The 20,174-nt window shown below is 37.2% G+C and overlaps 1 protein-coding gene across 3 annotated transcripts in view; it reads right to left on the minus strand.

The window, feature by feature from the left end:
- Window positions 1–4,891: 4,891 nt before the first annotated feature.
- Window positions 4,892–20,174, minus strand: part of LOC140663868 (probable G-protein coupled receptor B0563.6) — a 40,215-nt gene continuing 24,932 nt past the window's right edge. For all 3 annotated transcript variants that reach the window (XM_072888394.1, XM_072888393.1, XM_072888395.1), the window contains exons 3-6: window positions 9,074–9,223; window positions 8,261–8,511; window positions 7,637–7,924; window positions 4,892–7,359 (exon numbers count right to left, since the gene is read on the minus strand). In XM_072888394.1, coding sequence (XP_072744495.1) covers window positions 7,108–7,359; window positions 7,637–7,924; window positions 8,261–8,511; window positions 9,074–9,223 — 941 coding nt within the window. In that variant the 3' untranslated portion in view covers window positions 4,892–7,107. The remainder of the gene's footprint in view (window positions 7,360–7,636; window positions 7,925–8,260; window positions 8,512–9,073; window positions 9,224–20,174) is intronic.

The following is a 20,174-nucleotide window of genomic DNA, read 5'->3' on the forward strand; positions in this document are numbered from 1 at the left end:
AATTTAGACAATTGTTTTATGAAATATTAGATTAATAAATAATTGAAAATATGATTATCCTTACAGAATTATGTAAAATAACAATAAAATTTTTCCCAAATTGTTGATACGATATTGGTACCATTTTAAAGATGTATTGTAATATTTAAATTCTATTATCGGCGTATCTTTCGTAATTTTATTGTTTGTGTTCTTTTTAAAGCTGATCGATCTCAATCAATTCAATCTTCTTATAAAGAGCAACAAGAGGTGGAAAGTTTCGTTGATGCAGCAGTATTTTCCTTGTCGCGAGATGATAAAATTGAAAGGAAATTTCAGTGATATTTCGGCAAGTCTTTGCGCCGGGGTGTCACGCGAAAATTGCGGTAAGAGCTGCTCGATTCGTTGAAGAAATAAATTGTGGGGAAACGTGATTCCCGTTCCTTGGAGGGATATATGATTCTATTTGCTGGGGTAGCCAAGAGAGGCGACGATATGAACGCGAGACTGGAGATAGCTGGAGGATGTTTCGAGTGGAAAATTGAATCCGCGACTAAAACGCACCTGGAAGCTGCCCGGAATTGCGTCCCGGCCGCTATATTTAATCTGAATATCTGTCACGGCGCATCGATCGAATTTACGTGCTTGTTTTGTGTTTTCCATTTTTTTTCATTTTTTTCAAATTTTTGTTTTATTTCCTTATTCCACGACACAAAGCTCTTTTAAGCTGAGAGTAGAGTCGCAGTTGTGTTGAACATTTTTGTAAGTAAACAAGTAAAGTAATTATGAAAGTGCGCGAGAAAGTTTGCGCGAAAATCAGATTAATCCGTCGCTCAAATATATTTAACTATATCTTGGTAGGAAAATTCTGTCGGAAAATTTGATCTTTCATAGCCGACCGATAGTTTTCGCATCCGTGATGTTAAGTCGCTAAAATGTCACATTTAGTTTTTGCAACTGTGACGCAAAATAGTTCACGGCGACGATTTATTTTTGCGATAACTGCGTTAATTGCGGGATAAACAACTGTTACTGGATGAAACTCGATTAGCTATCTTTGTCGGAAGATCTTGCTTTTACATAGTTAAATATAACACGAGACCGACTGAAAATTACACAGTCAATGGCTGTTCGCAAGGTCCTTTGTTTAACTGTCCTGTGTTTGTAGTTCTACGTGCTTGAAGCGAGAGGCAAACGGTAGTGGTTGGTATTCTTTCAAACATGTTCAAGAGGGTGGACTCGAATTACGAGAGCTTTAGAGTTAATTTTCGAGCCGCCTCTCCTACGTCCTAATGCCACGACGATTAATCTATTTACATGTATTAAATTTCGTGCTTCTCAGTCTATTTTCACTAAAATAAAAGATATTTTGTGTTTTATGAGTATTTCATTTTATTTCATTATTTATATATTTTATTTTATTCTACATTATTATTATATTATTTTATATTATATATTTAATTTTATTTCATTTTATATATATATGCACTATATATATATATATATTTTTTTTTTTTATTTAATATTATATTAGATATACTTTGAAAGAAAACAGACTTCCAAGAAATTTTATTTACAAATTTAATTACATCAAGTTTTTTTATAATTATTTATTGTCAAGTGCAAATATCTTTTTTATTATTTAGCAAAGATAATCAACTTACCTTAATTCTGCATCTTCGCTACTGTCGATCAGAAACGTTCAATGACTGAACAATTATTATCGACGCAATCAATGTTCGTGTACAATCCTCAATATATCTACAATTCTAAAGCATGTAAATCCGTCTCATTAATGTTTCGTGACAGTTGGGGTAATTGCGAGTTAGCATATGAGTCCCTTCACGACGATAATAATTAAGATTCCAGCACGAGAGACAACGATTTTAATAATGTTAGGTACTGATTTATCGAACTATTTCCGGTCGGGTGTTCTCTATCAGCTGTTACGCAGCCGCTTCTTTATCAACCGCGTGTGAGCAAGCGCGCGGCTTCGTTAGGGGTTGAGCCAACCGGAAGAGTCGTTAACTACGGGCAGCGAAGTACACGCGAGCAATTTGCATGACCGTCAATTTCACGCTATATGTAGGTATATGTGCAGCCCGATATAAGCAGCCTGTCGTCCGAGTTGGCGCGCTTGTGTGCTTCCATTTGCACCCTAATAAATTTTGGGCAATAATTATCGAACGTTAATTATTGCTTCCTTCTCTTCTTCCTTCCCCTTTCTTTTCTATTGCAGCGCGTTACGTTATGCAGATAAATCGAGAGGCTCAATCGAATTACGCGCGAATCGTTTTAAATCCATTTTTGAAATTCCGCATATTTTCATATTGTGATTACATTCGTTTATTATTTTCCGGCGAACTATTTATAACGATTTGAATTGGTTCGCGAATTTATCCGCATTTCTCAATTTCACGTATTGATACCATTTTTGTATATGTAAGTTCGTTTATGATATGACAGTTAATCATACAATTAATCAGCTGGATATATCTGATCGAAAAATTCCAAAAATATACCACGAAATAACTAATCATATTCAAATATCGAATATCAATAGGTTATCTTTAATTGGTACGTTTCAAATAATCTGGGACATTATTAGTCACCGAAATACTTTTCAAATTTATTTAAGCGTCTATCAAGTTTTGTTGGAATTTTACGAACTTTACATGTATAAATTAAGTAGTACTTTCTCAGTGATTTCTTATTATAAAGAATGTTTATAAGAAGAAGTTAATAAGTTTGTTAATAAGATAATTAATAAACTAGATAAACGCACAACTTTGAGACGTATGTAATTTTGATTGACGTTCTCTTCGGCAAACAATGAAACGCTTTTAAAGGAGTTAATTTGCGAGGAGGAGACTTGCGCGAGATTCTGTAGTCACCGAACGAAGAGTCGAAAGGTAGACAGAATTCTCGTTCACCCCGTGGTGCCTTCGTCGGCGAACCAAGCCACCCTGTATCGACCCAGCGACGCCTACCCAAAGAGCAACCCCCACCATGGATGACCCATCCACCGGGTACCATTTCGTCCAAAAATTTCAGAGCGCGTTGCGTCGCGTGCTAAATCGCTGGTACTTTTTTATCCACGCCACGTGATCGACGATCCCAAATGTGTCGCGCCAGCGACCGTTGTTGATAAATCCAACGTTGACGAGTTGACTATCCGGACTCGGGCAAACATCGGAACGATAATGAAAACGCGATGCGATACAACGGTATGTAGAGGCCGGGAGATTTGAATTATGTTGTGCCCGAAACAACACCCTATTCTGAATTCTACGTCGAGTGATTTACGATTAGCATCGTAACAAAGTCGGCAAAACAATTTATGACAACTTTGAATCAAAGGAAGCTGTACGATACAGAAATTAAGCGTAGATTTTTCCTTCATCGGAAAATATCTTTGAAAAATTATACGGCAAAATTTATCATGTTAGTTGTATGATACAGCTTCATGCGTGCAGCTTATAAAAAAATACGAGAGGCTTTACTAAACCTCCATCGAAGCCATCGGCCATATTCTCAGTTTATCGCGCAGACTATTGCTTCCGAAACGATTTCATTCTCTAGAACGTTGGAGGAATATCTCGCTGCTCGCCAGGAAAGAGCGAGAGACCAATGGTTGACGTTACACACGAGTGCACGATGTATATCATAGACGGTAAATATTGCTCCTGCCGCCTACGTATTTCGAAATTTTATTATGACATATTACATATATGGCCTCGTAACACACTTCTCCCGTCGCAGTATATCTCTTTGTTAGTCTCCCGGATGAGGATGTGCGCGCCCTTAAATTATCCCTCCGAATGATGACAGATCCATCCGTTCAACTAAGCGGCCGATCGACCTTGCATATGCAATTTACGTATGTATGCGATATATTTCGCCCGTCGCGACATGTTTATAGCACCCTGTGTAACGAACCCTTCTGTACACTGGTCTGAATTATTTCCAAATAGTTGCGTCCACCGACACGATAAAGGAGTTTGGTTACCGCCTCCACTTAACTCCGCCATTATCCGCAAAAACCCCTCTTCTGCTTCTTGCTTACATCAAGAAGCAGAGCGTTTTCCCACAGAATGGAAACCACTCTGCGACAATTTTTCTCGCCTGTCTATCTGTCCGTCGCGAATTTAATCGTGTTCCATGTTATAAGAATGCAGCGCGTTATATTCTCGCTTTACACGCGAGAGAAAAAGAAAGAAAAAGAGTTAATCGATCCGCGCGGTAAATATCAAAATTTTACAGGCTGACGCATGACGCAAAAATCGATGGAAACAACGATCGGACGCGGCCTGTTTGCATGAGTTCTTCCGCGAGACTAGGTACACCGACTGCGCCGCTCGTCATGTACTCGTCATCTGGTTCGACAGCAAACCGCTGCTGTCACATTCGACACGTGACGAGCGTTCGTGAAGCTTCTCGTGGATATTTTTACGGGTCGTTGAAAAACAATAAACTATTCGAAGACAGGAAAATATAATTAATTCGCAAATGTGGAGTCTAAAAAATATCATATTTTTCGTTTTTCTAACAAGAAGATACAATGGAAGTTGCAGATGGCAAATTAAGAAAGGAAAGATCAGAGACCCTTTAATAATAGTTTGAACGAAAATAGTGGCCAAAGTTTTTTTTTTTTTTTTTTTTTTTGGCTTCTGTGTTTTTAATTCTTTTTCAACAAGATTTAATGTGAAAAGTGTGAGATGAAATATTATTTTATGTGTGAAGTGAAATATTTTGTTTTTTTTTCTTAAATTTGTTTTAACAGTAAAGATATGCAAAATTTTAATTAATATAAAATATAAAAATGTTTTTGTTAATAATTATATATATTTAATATTTTTATGAATAAATTTTGGAAAAGAATTTCTAATTTATATTTACATTTATGCTTACTTATATTTTCTATTTAAAAAATTTTTATTTCTGTAATATTTATAGGAATATTGTAAGAATGATTTTGCCATTTTTTTCTGAAAATCTTTTCCACCAATCAGCAAAAAGTTCAGACTTTTATTAAAGGCTCTTTGGGAAAGAGAATGAATAATAACTCTTATATCTCGTACAATCTTGACATTTTCTAATTTTTAGATAATTATTTTGAAACTTTTCATATCGTTCCGTTCGTAACAAAGATGTTTATGGGAAAGGATATGAAAATATAGAAGAGATGTTTCTCTGAATTTATTTCTCCGTTCACGCGCGTTTCGCAAAGTTGGCGCAAACGAGACCTCGCATACGAAAGAAGAGCTCGCGTAGTAAAATGTTCTTTGTTGAGATTTACGTATGCAAATTAGCGAAATAATATTATCGAACCATCGAACTGCACGAACGCGGACGGACCGTTGCGGCGAATTTAATTATCGATTCTCCGGGAGAGAGAATATCTTTCTGGAATACAGCGTCTATTTTGGAAGCGCGACGCAACCAAGAGGTAGCGGTTTATTTCGAAGAGTTCGATGGAATATTATTATCGTAGCCGGCAGCGGTCCTTTCGCTAAATTCGAAAGCCGAATCTAACGTACATTCGCTTGCATGGGACCATACGCTTTTCTCCTTTCTTTTACACGGTGCAGAAATGTAAATTTCCTTGCGAAATTCAATTTCCATCTCGGTATAGAACACTATACATAAATTGCTTAGGTCTAATCGAACGATACGTATAACTTATCGGCAGCGAAGATACATAAAAGATTAATGATGATAACGCGATACAGAGATGTGTAATTTTCATTACCACTCGGGGGCAGCGCGCTTAAATTATATAATATTCACACAGAAATAAATCACGACGATTCACTGGCGTAGCGTAAAATATTTCTCACCGTCGCGTTTATTAATTCATTTCCTATCTTAAATTTCCAGACGAAGAGGAACTTTAGTACACCTTTCACCTTCCGTCTCCGGTGATTTCGAAATCAACGCTCGATTTCTTCCATCTCAATTTCAGCTCTCGTGGATTTTTGCAGAAAAGATTCCTTGTACGATCTCAGGTACTCGACACATTTTGATCCTTTTTTTTTTTTTTTTTTTTTTTTTTTTCTTTAGCACTTCGAGCGGTCTTGCCTTTAATTTCCAACGGCGATCGTTTGCGACTCACAATATCTACACAAGTCTTGTCGTCGCGTTTTCACGCGAATTCTGATAAATTCCTTGGGTCACAATGCACACGAACATTTGTAGCGGTTCTCAACGCAGCATTTCTTTCCCGTCTGCGTTTTCTTCTCTCTCTCTCTCTCTCTCTCTCTCTCTCTCTCTCTCTCTCTCTCTCTTTCTCTCTTGTCTGCGTCTTTTCCTCTCTGGTTTCATTCCCGTAAACTCGACAACGCTAAAAACTTTTCCCGCTTGTAGAGCACAAGGAATCCCACGGGATCCCTGATGGACGGCTTACACAGAACCCATTGCCTTTATATATTCCGTTGTGAAGACTCGTCGAGTCCGCCGATTTCAATAGTGTTAATCCCACGAGTGAATGTATATTGTTTAACAAAGAGAATGAAAGAAGGAGAGAGAGAGAGAGAGAGAGAGAGAGAGAGAGAGAGAGAGAGAGAGGGAGAAATATTTGGATATTAGCTATTTAATCAGGTCGGTCGATTTAATAGTCGGAGTCAGACGTTCAAATTTAGCAGCAGCAACCATGTAGACATACCCGGCTTTAGCTGTTAGTACGCAGGAATGTGTTTGGCAGATGCGGGTGTACATTACAACTATTCCAGAGTTTGCCGGCACACAGGATACACATAGTTCGGATATTTTCTCGTAAGAATCGAGCGATTCGTAGAGAGCGTTTCGGGAAACTGTGATGGCATACGCAATTTGATGTTTTTCCACCAATAAATATATTGGCCGATAAAAAAAGAAATGACGGCTATTCAACCGGAAGGAATTCCCGTAAGAGCTTAGTACACTTCACTATCAAAGCTCTGTACACATATAAGCGAAATTGTCCAACGTTATTGTGTACAATCAACATTTTCATATATTGTTGAGATTGACTCGGCTTATTTGACAGAAAATGTTTACAGTCGTACAATTTATTTAGAGTTTTGCGGTAGATTCCTTTTTCTTGCACCGATTGAGGAACATCGGTTGACGTCAGGCAAAAAATTCGTGTTAAACGCTGGCGCGAATCAAATGTCCAGGAGTTGCGACCGTGGTGGTCGGCGGGGTTGTCGTAGTTGTCGTCGGTCGTGGTATCGGGGAACGTTTCATGGGCAGACTCCTACCACCCTGGTCGCTCTTGACCCACGGCCACTGGAGGGTACGTATCAGAGTGTTGCGAAAGTCCTCGGAAAAGAGGCAATAAATGTAAAACGTGATCGAGTAATTGATCACCTCTAGCAGATTGGCCAGGGCCCGGAACACCTGCAACCGAACGCAGCGAATTAATGGATTGATTCATAATTGATGATCGAGAATTGTGGGGGTGAAATGCGAGGGAATAATTAAAAGCGAATTCGGATTAAGTGTTCTTTCAAGATGATAAAATAAACAAAGGATTAGAAAACGGAGTTGTTGCTTTAAATTAATTTTTATCTCGAAATTCAATTCTATTATTGATATATTACGTTGTGTGAACAAAGATAAAAATGTACTTTGACAGTATGTTTGAAATTGAAAAATGTGTAGCAAAAATATGTACCTGGTAAGAATAATGATTGAGATTACTCTCGCTGAGAGTAACGTTTAAGATAACCATAGGGCTGACGCAGACCAAAAATAGGATACTGGTGCTGCCTAAGAGTAAAATAAGCCTTCGCTCTTCGGCAAAAGTCCTCGGATCTTCGTCGTTGCTAATGGTTCTCGATAAGGTCATCCTTCGACGTCGCTCGCAGGATCTTCTGTACACTATCATTATTTTCAGATTCAATCCGGCGAGAAGGATCGTCGGTGCCACTTTAAAAACGACTTCCAGCATTATCTTGTAAATCTGAAGCACACATTTGCATCGCAAATTAAGAGTCATCGAATTATGATACATAGTTAAATACGGTATACGCTATTTTAAGATAAACAGAATGTCATTAAATATGCAAAGCGTTCCAGAAATTCTGACCTGAAGTTAAATGTCAAATCCTTTTTTTAAATATCAGATACTTTTATCAATTTAGAATTAATATTTGAAACATTTTGCATAATTATTGTCATAGACAATTTACGCGGATAACAACGTTATACATTCAAATCTTTAATCGGCTTTGAAATATTTTTTTCTTTATTATATAGCGATAAAGAACAGCGTTTAGAGAAAAGAGATATGAATTACCTGAAAATACCACGAATGAAGAAATGTTCGGTTCTCCCCTTTTTGGTAGATTAGGGGGCCGTTTGGCTCTAGTAGGCAGGTCCTAATTTCACCTCGAAATACGTAGGGCAGATAAATGAGAAATGTAGCCAAAGGGATGAGCACCACTGTTAGGTGAGGTGGTCCGCAGAGTGGTCGCGTGTGTTGTCCGGGGTGACAGACGCTTACATAACGCTCCACTGTCAATGCCAGAAGCATCATTACTCCAACCCCTATGCATACAATTAACCTCTATATCTCTCTCAAATATATAGTGCGGGGACGGCTCGTAAAAGCTCTTCTAGTCAGATACTTGCACGTTTTCACGCGCACAAGTACATAAGTATATGTATAGTAATCGAGAGAATTTCACAACTCTTTTTCATTGCAAAGTATCGGTTAATTTTTCGTGCAAGCTCTTTCTCTTTTCTCTAACGCGCCTCTTTGGACTAGATCTAGGCAAACTTCTAATCGTTATCGTCGTTGTAACTTATAAAGCTGCAAGATAGGAGAGAGAGTAAAAGTTTCCCGCCACGGACAAAGTTCCAACGAGCATCTTCTTCTGTTTCTTTCGCGCACGGCGTGGAGAGAGCAGATAACGGGATAAATTAATTTCCTCCGTAAGAATCGTATCAGTCGTTTCCGCGAAAATTGTGTTAATGGGAGAGAGGAAACGCAAGAAAGAGACAGAGACAGAGAGAGAGAGAGAGAGAGAGAGAAAAAAAGAGTGAGAGTCTGTTGGAATTTTCTAATGCGGAAATTTCGCGTGGAATTCTCGGCAAAATTCCGTCGTACCCAGGCAGCCATTCCCGAGGAAGAGCTCGAGGTGAGCGTGATAGAAGGCCTGCGGCCAGTTGCTCCATCCTCCGATCTCCTTGTGGATGAGCACCCTGAGCGCGAAGGGGATGCAGAACAGGATCGCGAGAAGTGCCGCCGCGGAATAGCCTGCAACAAAAAGAGGAGGATTCGAGTTTAAGGATAGTCGGACGGAGAAAAATAAAAGTCGGCTTCCCGAGATCCCGTTGGTTAATTTGATTTCATAAACTCGGAACAGTGGGTGAACATGAGACACACGATTCACTCAATTATTCTCGCTTTCCTGAATATTTCCGGGAACGTCGCCGGGAAATTATTTCATTCCGCCTTCGCGAAAAAAGATAAGAAACGAGAATAAAACTGAATCACTCTTTAGGATTTATTCCGAATCATTACGCATTTTTTCATCGCTCTGTTTGATATTGTCGGCAGTTTTTTATTCATGATATTTTATTATATTTATAATACATTTCGTTCTCTTTGTTCAACATTGTTTAACCCATGAATATTTCGCTTATTCATCAATTAATCAGCATTACTTGCGCGAATACACACGCGATAGCTTTCCCTTATTTTACATCTATTGTCATCTGCAACAATTCAGACAATCACAATTGGATACGAGCTTTTTGCCAATTTCCATTGGTTTACTGTTATCGTATGGTCGACCGCGCTGCTTATTGCTCCTCCTTTCCTGTTTTACTGCTCGTTGACACCAATTAACGCCCTTATTTACCGTACTGTTTCGCGAAATTTCCTTGAGAACAATTAAATATTGTTGACGCTGCTCTCCTACATATAATTGCGAATTGAATAGAAAATTGCAATTCCCAGTGCGATGAAAGATTAGTGAGAACGTTCTCGGATATTAACAGATACATTAGAAAAAAGAGAGCAATCATCTCTCTTTTCTTTATTTGATATTTTAATATAACAAAGTTTTTAACGAATTATTTTATAGTATTGCATGTAATTTGATATTGGAAAATATTAATAAAAAATATGTAAACATCGTTTATGTTTGAGATGTGGACTAGATTATTTCTGAATTATCTTCGACTAATACATTCGATGGCCAAACTCTAACCAAAAGACAGTTTTATCAACCCTCGCTTCGACCACTTTCATATCGACCACCCTCTCGAGCCGCTTCCAGCCGCCGATAAACTCGACAAGCTCGCCGGTAACGCGTTTCTTTGGTCGATGATAACCGAATGATGAACGAAAAAGAGGGTGGCTTCGACTCGTTGTCAGTCGATACTGTTATCATCCGATCTTTGCAATCTACATTTACCTCGTAAAGATTTTTTTTAAGCGCTTCGTTCATAGATTGGCAGTGACTTTAATTACGATTCTTTCCTTAAAGTCTATTAAAGAGCACGATACATGAGATACGTCAGAGTATGAAAGTCGTAAGAAGCCGGAAATTGGCAAATGTCGCGCGAATGAAAGTCGAGTTTTCCATCCGACTACACAACGCGTCGTAAAAGCTCGTAAAACTTTTACGCTGGAGCCCCGGCATTAAGGCGAAATTGCATCTTTCCATTTAAATTACAATTTCTTGCCGCCTTGTCGTCCGTCAGCAACGACTATGAAGAACTAGCTTAGTTTTATTAGGTCTCCGGTCGATCTTTTCGCGAATCGACGAGCGAGCGAGGTCGAGTTCTTGTCTAAGCGTCCCGATCTTTACTTTTTATTTTCTCATTTCCTCGAAATAAACCCTTTGATAAATCACTTTTCTGATTCCGTAACACAACACGAAGATATAAATATGAACCATAACGTTTTAAGTAATAGGGACAAGAGTACTCGAATAAAATTATGTAATAATTCAAATAATATTACAATCTCATTTCAATCATTGCAATAATATGCATATAATAACATATTTTTTAAACTATTATATTTATGTAGGTAAAAAATTGTTACACCTCGAATAAAATTATTAATCAAATATAAATAATTAAATTATACTAATTAAATATAATATAAAGAAAATGATTTAAAATTGAAATATTAATATTTGCACAATAGAATTATTATTATTTTAAAGTTTAAGCTCTCTAAACGATTGAAGCCCTTTTATCTCGTATAAATTTAATACCAAAACCCATCGTTACTTTCGACTTATCCTTTGTTACATACGGAGAACAGAGTCACTTGCCAGGGGTCTCCCCTTTCAAACGCGAACGTGTCTCTTAAATTGCATAAGACAAGAGGAACAGTGTCAAAGTAGCTCGTCGCTCCTCATTTACCGGAAACCACCATAGCTGATCCGCGCTTTTCATTTTTCTGGAAGATAGCAAGAGAGCGGATGAGGTGGGCGTCGAGCTCGTTAACGCACGCAGACTCTGCGACGGGAATTAATGTGTCAGTGACCCGTTTTAGGGTCACGGTTCGTTTACCAAACCCTATCGCGTTGATTGGCCGATTCCCCGGCGTTTTCTTCTTCGTTCTCGTACACAACGGCACGCTGACCAGGAGGGGACACGAAACAGGCGACAGATATATAAAGTTCTGATTGGAAAAAAAGTCGCTCGATAGAAATAAATCCTACAATGTACATGGATACATCTATTGCGTGCGGCACGCAAGACAAATGAATTTTTGACGTCTCTTTTCGGGAAAGCGTCAAAACAATACGTTCTTATCTCGAAACATTCGCCTACCAACATGCTGATGAATGTAATTTTTGTTTTTTAATATTTTTTTATACAAATTATTTAAAAAAAAATCAAGATACTTCAAATTTGTTTGATTATAGGAATGATTAATATATTTTCTAAAAGAAATTTTGTACATATGAGAAATTCTAATTTAGTATTTTAGATTGACTAGCTTTCAGCATAATTGATAGAACGAATATTGATATATTCAAATATTTTTTGCAATATAATATATGTCATCTTGATTATGCATGAATGTTATGTTCAAATTGTGTGTTAAAATTTTCTGGTGAATATAATGTCACTGCAAGGTATTATATCATCGTCGTGCTTAAAGTTAATATTTCGCGTCCTTTTTGCGTTTGTGCAAATGTGTTGTGTGTGCGTCGACAAAAGCGGGAAGAGTGAAGAAAAATGTCACGATGTCTCGCCGGGTGACGTTGTTGCTCGGCATCCTGCGGCGACATTTTACAAATCGCGTTCTCCTGGCATGTTTAATTTATCGAAATCCTGAGGGAGAAGCCAGCTGCAGCGTCCATTTGTCAAGATCCACGCGACGAAACTACGCTGCGATGACGCCGCGTAAGGCTGAACGGCTGCTTAACTCCATAAAAGCAGCTCTGTTTCCCACGCGGATCGTTAATCTATCGTTTATCACGTCGGAACAACTACGGTACATGCGTGTTCCAGTATAATAAATTGCGGTCTAATTTTGAAAACGGACCAGCATGGGCCCTGTCGAGGTCACCATCGAGAGCGATATCCATGGAATATCGAATACTCTATCGAGAAATAATATCAAAAAGAAATGTTTTTGTCGCAATCAGAAACTTGTCTTCGGTGAAATCTACATCTCAATCATACATATAATAAATGGAAAAGGTCAAATTGTTCTGTGAAAGCAAATTTTATTTCGATGCAATTTACATAAATCAGCAATTAAAAAGTGTGAGATTACTCAAATTAAGTTGTACACACATACATTTATACATTTGTACATGAAAAATATTTAATCGTAGAAAAAAAAGAGCAAGTGCGGTAAAAATCAAATGTTGAATTTAGCAGTTTTTTTCCTACAGTCAATCTTTGCCGCACTCGTTGACGTTTATACCACCTGTTGAAAAACGTAGTACAAAGTTCTTTATTTTTGTAGACGCTCAATATCCAACTTGTCTTTCTACCGAACGCGAAATTCATTCTCAATCTATCTACCCGATTTACTCATAGACTTAGAAGTTTCCAGAATAAATAATAGATAAATGTCATGGTTTGTGTGATTAACACGTCTCATTGTCAGAATCTCTGCTAATCTTATCAATTAAATTTCGCTACGATATAATGAAACATTTCAATAATCTGTTGCAGGTGGAATAAAAAGACTGAGAACTGATAACTTTTATCGTCAGACGAGAGAAGAAAATTCGTGGCACTTGTCGCAATCAGTAAAAGTTTTTTACTCACGGAATAGTTCGCGTAGAGGGAAGACCTGTTGAAGAGAGGAACGGAAAAGAGATCACCGTTGTAACCAGGACAATGACCCAGGCGTTGGAAACTCATAACGACTAGAAATGGCAGCGGGAGAAAAGAGGGTGAGTACTGCAATATCGCACACACTCGGTAATAAACCATTCCGCGGTAATATTGTAGCGCAAGGACGACGAAAAAAGGGTCCGCAGGACATTATCGGAGTAATTCACGACGGGAATTTCCTCGTCCTCTTTAATTGCCATTTATATTCGAGGACGTGAACGAAGCTCCCGGATTAAGGAAGGCACGTCTTTATCGGAAATTTTAAATAAATCTCGCGAATGTCTCTGGCGCGAAGAGCGAAATTATATATTATTCCGCGAGCAGGTATTCGTTCGAATTTTCCGGCGGAAGTCAGGAAAGAAAGGTAATCAGGAATGATCGATTTAGATCGAGATGTTGGCGTTAAAGATTCTTAGCTCGTCGATCTCGGGAATTGCAAGCGGTAGCGCCGATAAAAGTGTACATTGATACACGGCTTTCGCGGATCGAAACGTGCACGTCGCCTCACGAAAGGATTTAATTCGCACGTGTCCTCGACACGCATCTCCGGGGAAATAACATCGAGGATTGCCGCGCATATCGCTCGTATTCCGAGTATCCGAAGGAATTGTCCTTAGACAGAGACGCGCAAGTGATTACAATTTTACCCTCTCTTTTCCCTCTCGTTACTCTTGCGACTGTCGAAATGACATTCCGACTTGATATTTGCGTGTGTTTGATTAAAATGTGCGAAACATTTGAATGCGGAAATAGTACAAACCTAACAGTTTACTTAATTTCTTATTTTTGTGATAACGCTATAAAGATATAAAAAACCTTTTTTTTAATAGAAATAAATAGTTGAAAAAATATTATTGTTTTTATTTAAAAATATAATATTAGCTTTTTTACATTTTTTGTTAATATAATAAAAACTAAAATTCTTATACTTTTAATTAATTTTTTTTTTAAAGTAATTTTAATAGATAACGGGACTTTTGCGGCCCAAATTAAAGACGATATGATTAAGATATATAATTTTCAGTTTTATATATATAATAAACATTTTTATTATGCATCTAACTAAAAATTATCCGAATTATGTCATATATAGTATTATTTTAATCACAAGAGTCTCATTAATCCATTAAAATTACTTAAAAAAAAAGTAAATTAAAAATATAAGAAACTTAAGTTTTTTCTTATTATATTAAAATATAATTACTCAAAGTACATTCTCATTTAAAATTATAAATTGTATTTTAGTATGTATAATAAAGACAATTTATTCAATTTGATTTGTTTTTGGAGAATTTACCTAATTAAAAATAATAATTACATGTAACTATGTAGTCAATTGGAATACGATATACATTTAAAATAGGGATGGTTAGTTTAAATTTTTCTAAAAAATTAAAAATAATGAAAAATTAACTTACACAATAATCAGAGTATAAAGATGTTAAATATTATGTTATTTTGAAGAAAACATTGTTTCTTTTTATTTACATCTAGATATAGATGATGCTTATTGTACACTGTATCATTGATTCGTTTTTTAGTGAAAAATGAAAAGAGAGAGAATTTCATGACGTTAATATTAATGCACCTCGAGATCTCTCACTCGCGGATTTGAAAAGTGCTCCGAGTCAGCGTGGTCGAAGAGAAGTTTTAACTAGTCATTCGACATAATGAGGGGTTATCTAAGGAGACGAGCCGCGCGTTCGCTCGGTTCGTTCGGTGTCGGGGAATTAACGATCATCCCCGGTACGTTTGCATACAAAGTGCATTCTTCGCCGACTCTCGTTATCCTTTTTACTGCGCGCGGCGTCCCCTCCTCGGGGGAGCTCTCTGCGAATGCGGGGTCTTTCCGTCGGGAATAGACTCCGGCGCGAAAGGAATTAAATCGTTATCCATATCCGGGATTCCGGGACGCCACCGCCGACGCCGACGCCGACGCCGACGCCCGCGTTACATTTACGGCGCTCAATTTACTCCGTTACTGACAGTTCGCAAGTTTACAAACTTGAGCGCGGTAGGATTTTCGTTTTATTGCGTCTTGTAGAGAGAGGCGAAGTTTGATGAAATATTGTAGCGTCGTTTGTCCCATTACTCACGAGGCGAGACGCACGACGGGAATGCACTCGCAGAATAATATCGCAGCTCGATGATACGAATGACGCTAAACTTGTACAACATGATGGATCCAACCTCGTACACAAACTTTAACTTTGCTGCGGAACTTTATCACAAACTAAAAACGCTCTCTAATGCATTTTATCTTTGAGATTTGTATGTTTAGTATGTAGGTTTATATAATATATATATATATATATATTTTTTTCTGTAAAATATAAAAAAAATATATGTTTTAAGAGATAATAGCAAGATTATAGAGGTTTTTTATCAATATTACGAAATTTATTTCTGTAATTTTCCGCGGGGAACAATTTAATTGGCTGGCTAGTAAAGTTCAACTTTACTCATCTTCGTTATGCGAGTCGTAATTTCACAAAAGTTACACGGCGCCGACAATAATAGAGTAGTCTGATCAGAATAAATCAACCGACGTGATCATGTTCACGGAACTTATGATGAAAATATCAGTCGAAATGATCATCCCTTATAACCCTTGTAATCCCGCGACTGGATCATTTTTTTCCCTTCGGTGATCATGAACATATGTCATGGACGTATAATATATAATATATTTTAGGTCTATGATATATGTAATTATATTAAGTTATGAAACCGCGCTCGCCATGTCCAGTTGGTCGTGTGACTTTGCAAGTCACGTGTGCGTGTATATGTGGGTGCGCGCTGAAAACGCCGGGCATGTCGGAAATTGCGATAGACCGTCGTCGTCGTCGTCGTCGTCGTCGTCGCCGCCGCGAAGCGGGCGGAAGGACGAAACAGAAGTTTCGCAGGACAAAAAGGATCGCGGGCGGAAGACATGACAGCCGCGATTGAGCGCCTCGCTACGTTGAGTGTCAGAAAAGTTGGGCGAACGTCGGACGGCACGATGAAACTTTCCCGGAAGATTAACCGTTGTCCTAAATCGCGCTCGGCAATCGGACACCGGCGTCCGTATATATCCGCCCGTGAAATCCGGTCCTCTCCTCCGGTCTCGTTATATCAAAAAATTAAACGACATTGAGACGGATATTTCTGTCGGCGAAGATGAATCTTATCCTCTAGGACAACGTGGCGCGAATTTTTCTCCCGGAAAAGTTGCTTGTACTTGCCGCGGAAAACGTAGTCGTTTTGTACTTTTTAACAGCCTTAGTGATTCTTTTGCTACCAAATTAAATTGAATTAAAAAGTGAACGAATATTTTGTGTCAGAGAACTCCGCTTGTTTGTGGCATCAGAGAGAACACATTTTTATCATAATTTTTAAAAATTAAAAACAGCACATTACATAACGTATATCTGGAATTCTAAATTTTATTCATAAATATTTTAAACAATTTCAAACATATAAATATCTTGAAATTAATAAATTTAAAATAAAAATTATATTTTATACGTTTTAATTTTTTGCCTTCCGTATCTTTCGGGACATTTCTGCCAGTAACTTTCCTCTCACGAAGCCGTGTAATGAGAGTGTAAATTCGCGAGCTTCTCGCGGCAAGTTGCCCGTTAGTAAATGAACGTTACGATCCTTGACGTGTAGCACGCGCGGAAATAAGAAAACTCACACGTGCAACTTGAAGAACGGTTTCACCGTATATGTGAAAATGTACGGCACGCGGTTTGGAATGACATACTGTGGACCGTTAAGTGAAGCTATAATAGTCTCTCAGTGTGCAGCCTACGGCTCGATTATCACATGCAAATAATACATCGAACTTGTAAGGACCGGTATCATTTGCAATGGAGTTTGCTTATATTCTCGTCGCACATTTAGGGGAAAATGTGACTATTTACATTTTTTATCGATAACGATAATCGATGATATTTCAAAAAATAGGAGTCTAAATAAATAAATAATAAAATAAATGTGCAACGAGAAAATAAATTGTTACGTAACAATAATGATTTATGTCCTCTATGTCTCATGAAAAAGCTAACAATAAGAACATCGTTTCTGATTTATTTTTTTGAACATTGGTAAATTTTCCCACCTTTCTCTCTTTCTCTCTAAGATATAGATTAGTAATATTCATATAAGATTAGTAATATTCATATAGATTAGTAATATTCATATAAATGGCAAAAAGAGTCACAGGGAGAAGATGTGACCTGACGAACGCAAAATATTCGTTTATTCCTCGTAATCTCAAGATGTCTTATCTTAGAGCTTAAGATCGCAGCCACACTGAATCTCCTTAGTCGCTTGCTGAAATGCAATGTCGCTGCCATGCAAATGTCCGGCTTAACCGAACGACAGCTGTTTAACCGCTTCGGAAAGTGCTGCAACTAGTGCTCTCGCTGGAGTAAGCACTTTTTTTTTAAATAAACACGTCGTTAACTATAAATTGTTGCTCGATAACCGAAATTTAAGGGGAAAAACTTAATATTACATTAATATCGATATAGATTATTATTTACATATAAAAGTAAAGAGGAAGAAAAGACGTGAAAGAGAAAGCTGAAGAATAATAATTTTTCTATTTTCTCCTCTTATAATCATTACTAAAATATATTTGCGGAATTTTTTTATATTTGTTCTCGTGTAAAAATTAGATAATTTTTGTCAAGAATACTTTATTGAGGATACATATTCGTGCAATGAAAAAAATGTGATTTATCTTCGACTTTTCGTAAAAAAGCTGCGCTTTTTTAACGCTTTTATACGGAGTCAATACGTGTTTTTGTAAAACGAGAAACTGACACTCGAGGATTTCAGTATCGATATTAAGACTTCCCGTCGTGTTAAGAAAAAGCGATCGTGACAGCGGCACTAAGTAAATTGAATTGTTAATTATTATCGTGAGCAATAATGTCAAGGTGAGCATGAATATTTATGTCAGGTAGTCGGCAATTTCTTAATGTATGGGCGTTAGACTGAATCGTTAAATCCATGTCAACATCGCTGCGGGAGATATGAATTTATGAATTTCAGATCGATTATTATATTAGTACATTATTTTGCAGAAACAATAGAAAAATCGCAGTTGATTTATTTTCATGAAATAGTATTTAGTAAAGATGTTTTATTTTCCGATCGTGCGCGATTACTGATAATTGATTTTTTTTATATATACGATTGAGTTATGATTGGGCTATCTCATCATTCTGCATTAGTCAACGTCGAGCCATCTGTTATACGTGACTACGAGTGACCTTTCGGATGCCCAGACAAACGCTCTCTCTCTAATCACATTGTAGATAAATTGCAAAATCTTTGTGACTTGAAACTTTGCAAAGAACTATGATTTAACTTTACAAGAAATATTCGAGTCTTTTTAGTGCTCTATTACTCATTGATGGATTTATCGTAGAATATATGTTAAAAAAAAAATCCGATTTTACAACTCTATAAATCATACATTTAAAGAGATACATGTTAAAATTTGACCAAGTATATATATATATATAAGATATTTCTTTAATATTTTATTAGCATTTTGAAATATCTTCTGACGTTTACATTTTTTCTCATTTTTCCATGATGAATTTAATTATTTATTACAACAAAGATAACTTTGTGCATTAGCAAGTTAAAGAAAAATGGCAAAGTTGTCTCCGATTTAAAAAAGTTCACAATTTTATTTGCAAAAGTACGAGAATCTTCTTCGAGATTAAATTACAGGTGCTCTCGAAAAAATAAATTCGTATTAAAATACTGAACGCTCTCTATGCGAATTAAATACCTACATCACATTCATTCATCACCGTGATTTTTTAAGTCGATTTGTTAACCGTATTACATTCTTATCTGTTACATTCTTACCGTACTACATTCTTATCATTCTTATATTACCATAGTGCGGTGGAAAATTGTATCTCTCTAATATTATTTTATCGAACCGGTCATCACGTGGAAAGGACTATATGAAATAAGAGATATCGGGAATATCTTGACCTATCTTTCGCACAGTCAAACGTCGATCTTGCGAAGTCGAGGGAACATCCATCTCTCGGCACAACGATAACAAATTATGGGATGTAATTTCGCGGTTAACTTGTGTAAAGGAAAACACGTCGCGAATGATGGATGAATTTCAGAGTTTTATTTTGACGTAACCTTGTTTATTTGACGTAACGACACTTTCACGGTATCGTTTTCGGAATCGAATACTATTTCACGCAGTTCGAGTTGTTTAGCGTAGTACATACAGTTAATATTCCCCGGCGAGAACGGACGACAGTACTCTCATATGCGATCGTTAATATTCATAAAGCCCGAAGTAGCTCGAGTACGCTGTTATTCGGATCTGTAACACGGCCTGCCCGTGTAGATTTAGCAGATTTTCCCCGTGGCAACAGCAGGGTGAAGAATCCATAAGCCAGACAGAGACAACGACCTTGTATTGCGAGACGAGCTTTTGAAAGTCAAAGGATTTGTTCGAAAAAATTAAAAAAGATATTTCTCTCCTTTTTCGCAGTGATATCCGCTACCCTAAATTTTTTTTAAATATGAATTCGAGAAAACGAGACCCTGTAGACGCGCAGTTCGATGGCTAAGGCTTATTTCTCTATTTATTTTATATACATATTCGGTTTTATAAATATTATGTCTGCCCTGAAATAATGTTCCCTTATGCTTTCCTAATTAATCATGACGTAGTTTCGTGAATTAACTTTTCAAATAAGGAAATCCTGTTTTTTACGCAAAGGTTTCATTTTGTTATAATTATGTAGATCGCACAAAGATCTAGAGAAAAGTTTATCTTCTAACATTTTTCAGAACATTAATTTTGCCGCGCGACATTTTTATTTTCGTTGGTGCGAATGAAT

This window comes from Anoplolepis gracilipes, chromosome 3 (assembly GCF_047496725.1).
Source record: "Anoplolepis gracilipes chromosome 3, ASM4749672v1, whole genome shotgun sequence".
In the NCBI taxonomy this organism is placed as follows: domain Eukaryota; kingdom Metazoa; phylum Arthropoda; class Insecta; order Hymenoptera; family Formicidae; genus Anoplolepis; species Anoplolepis gracilipes.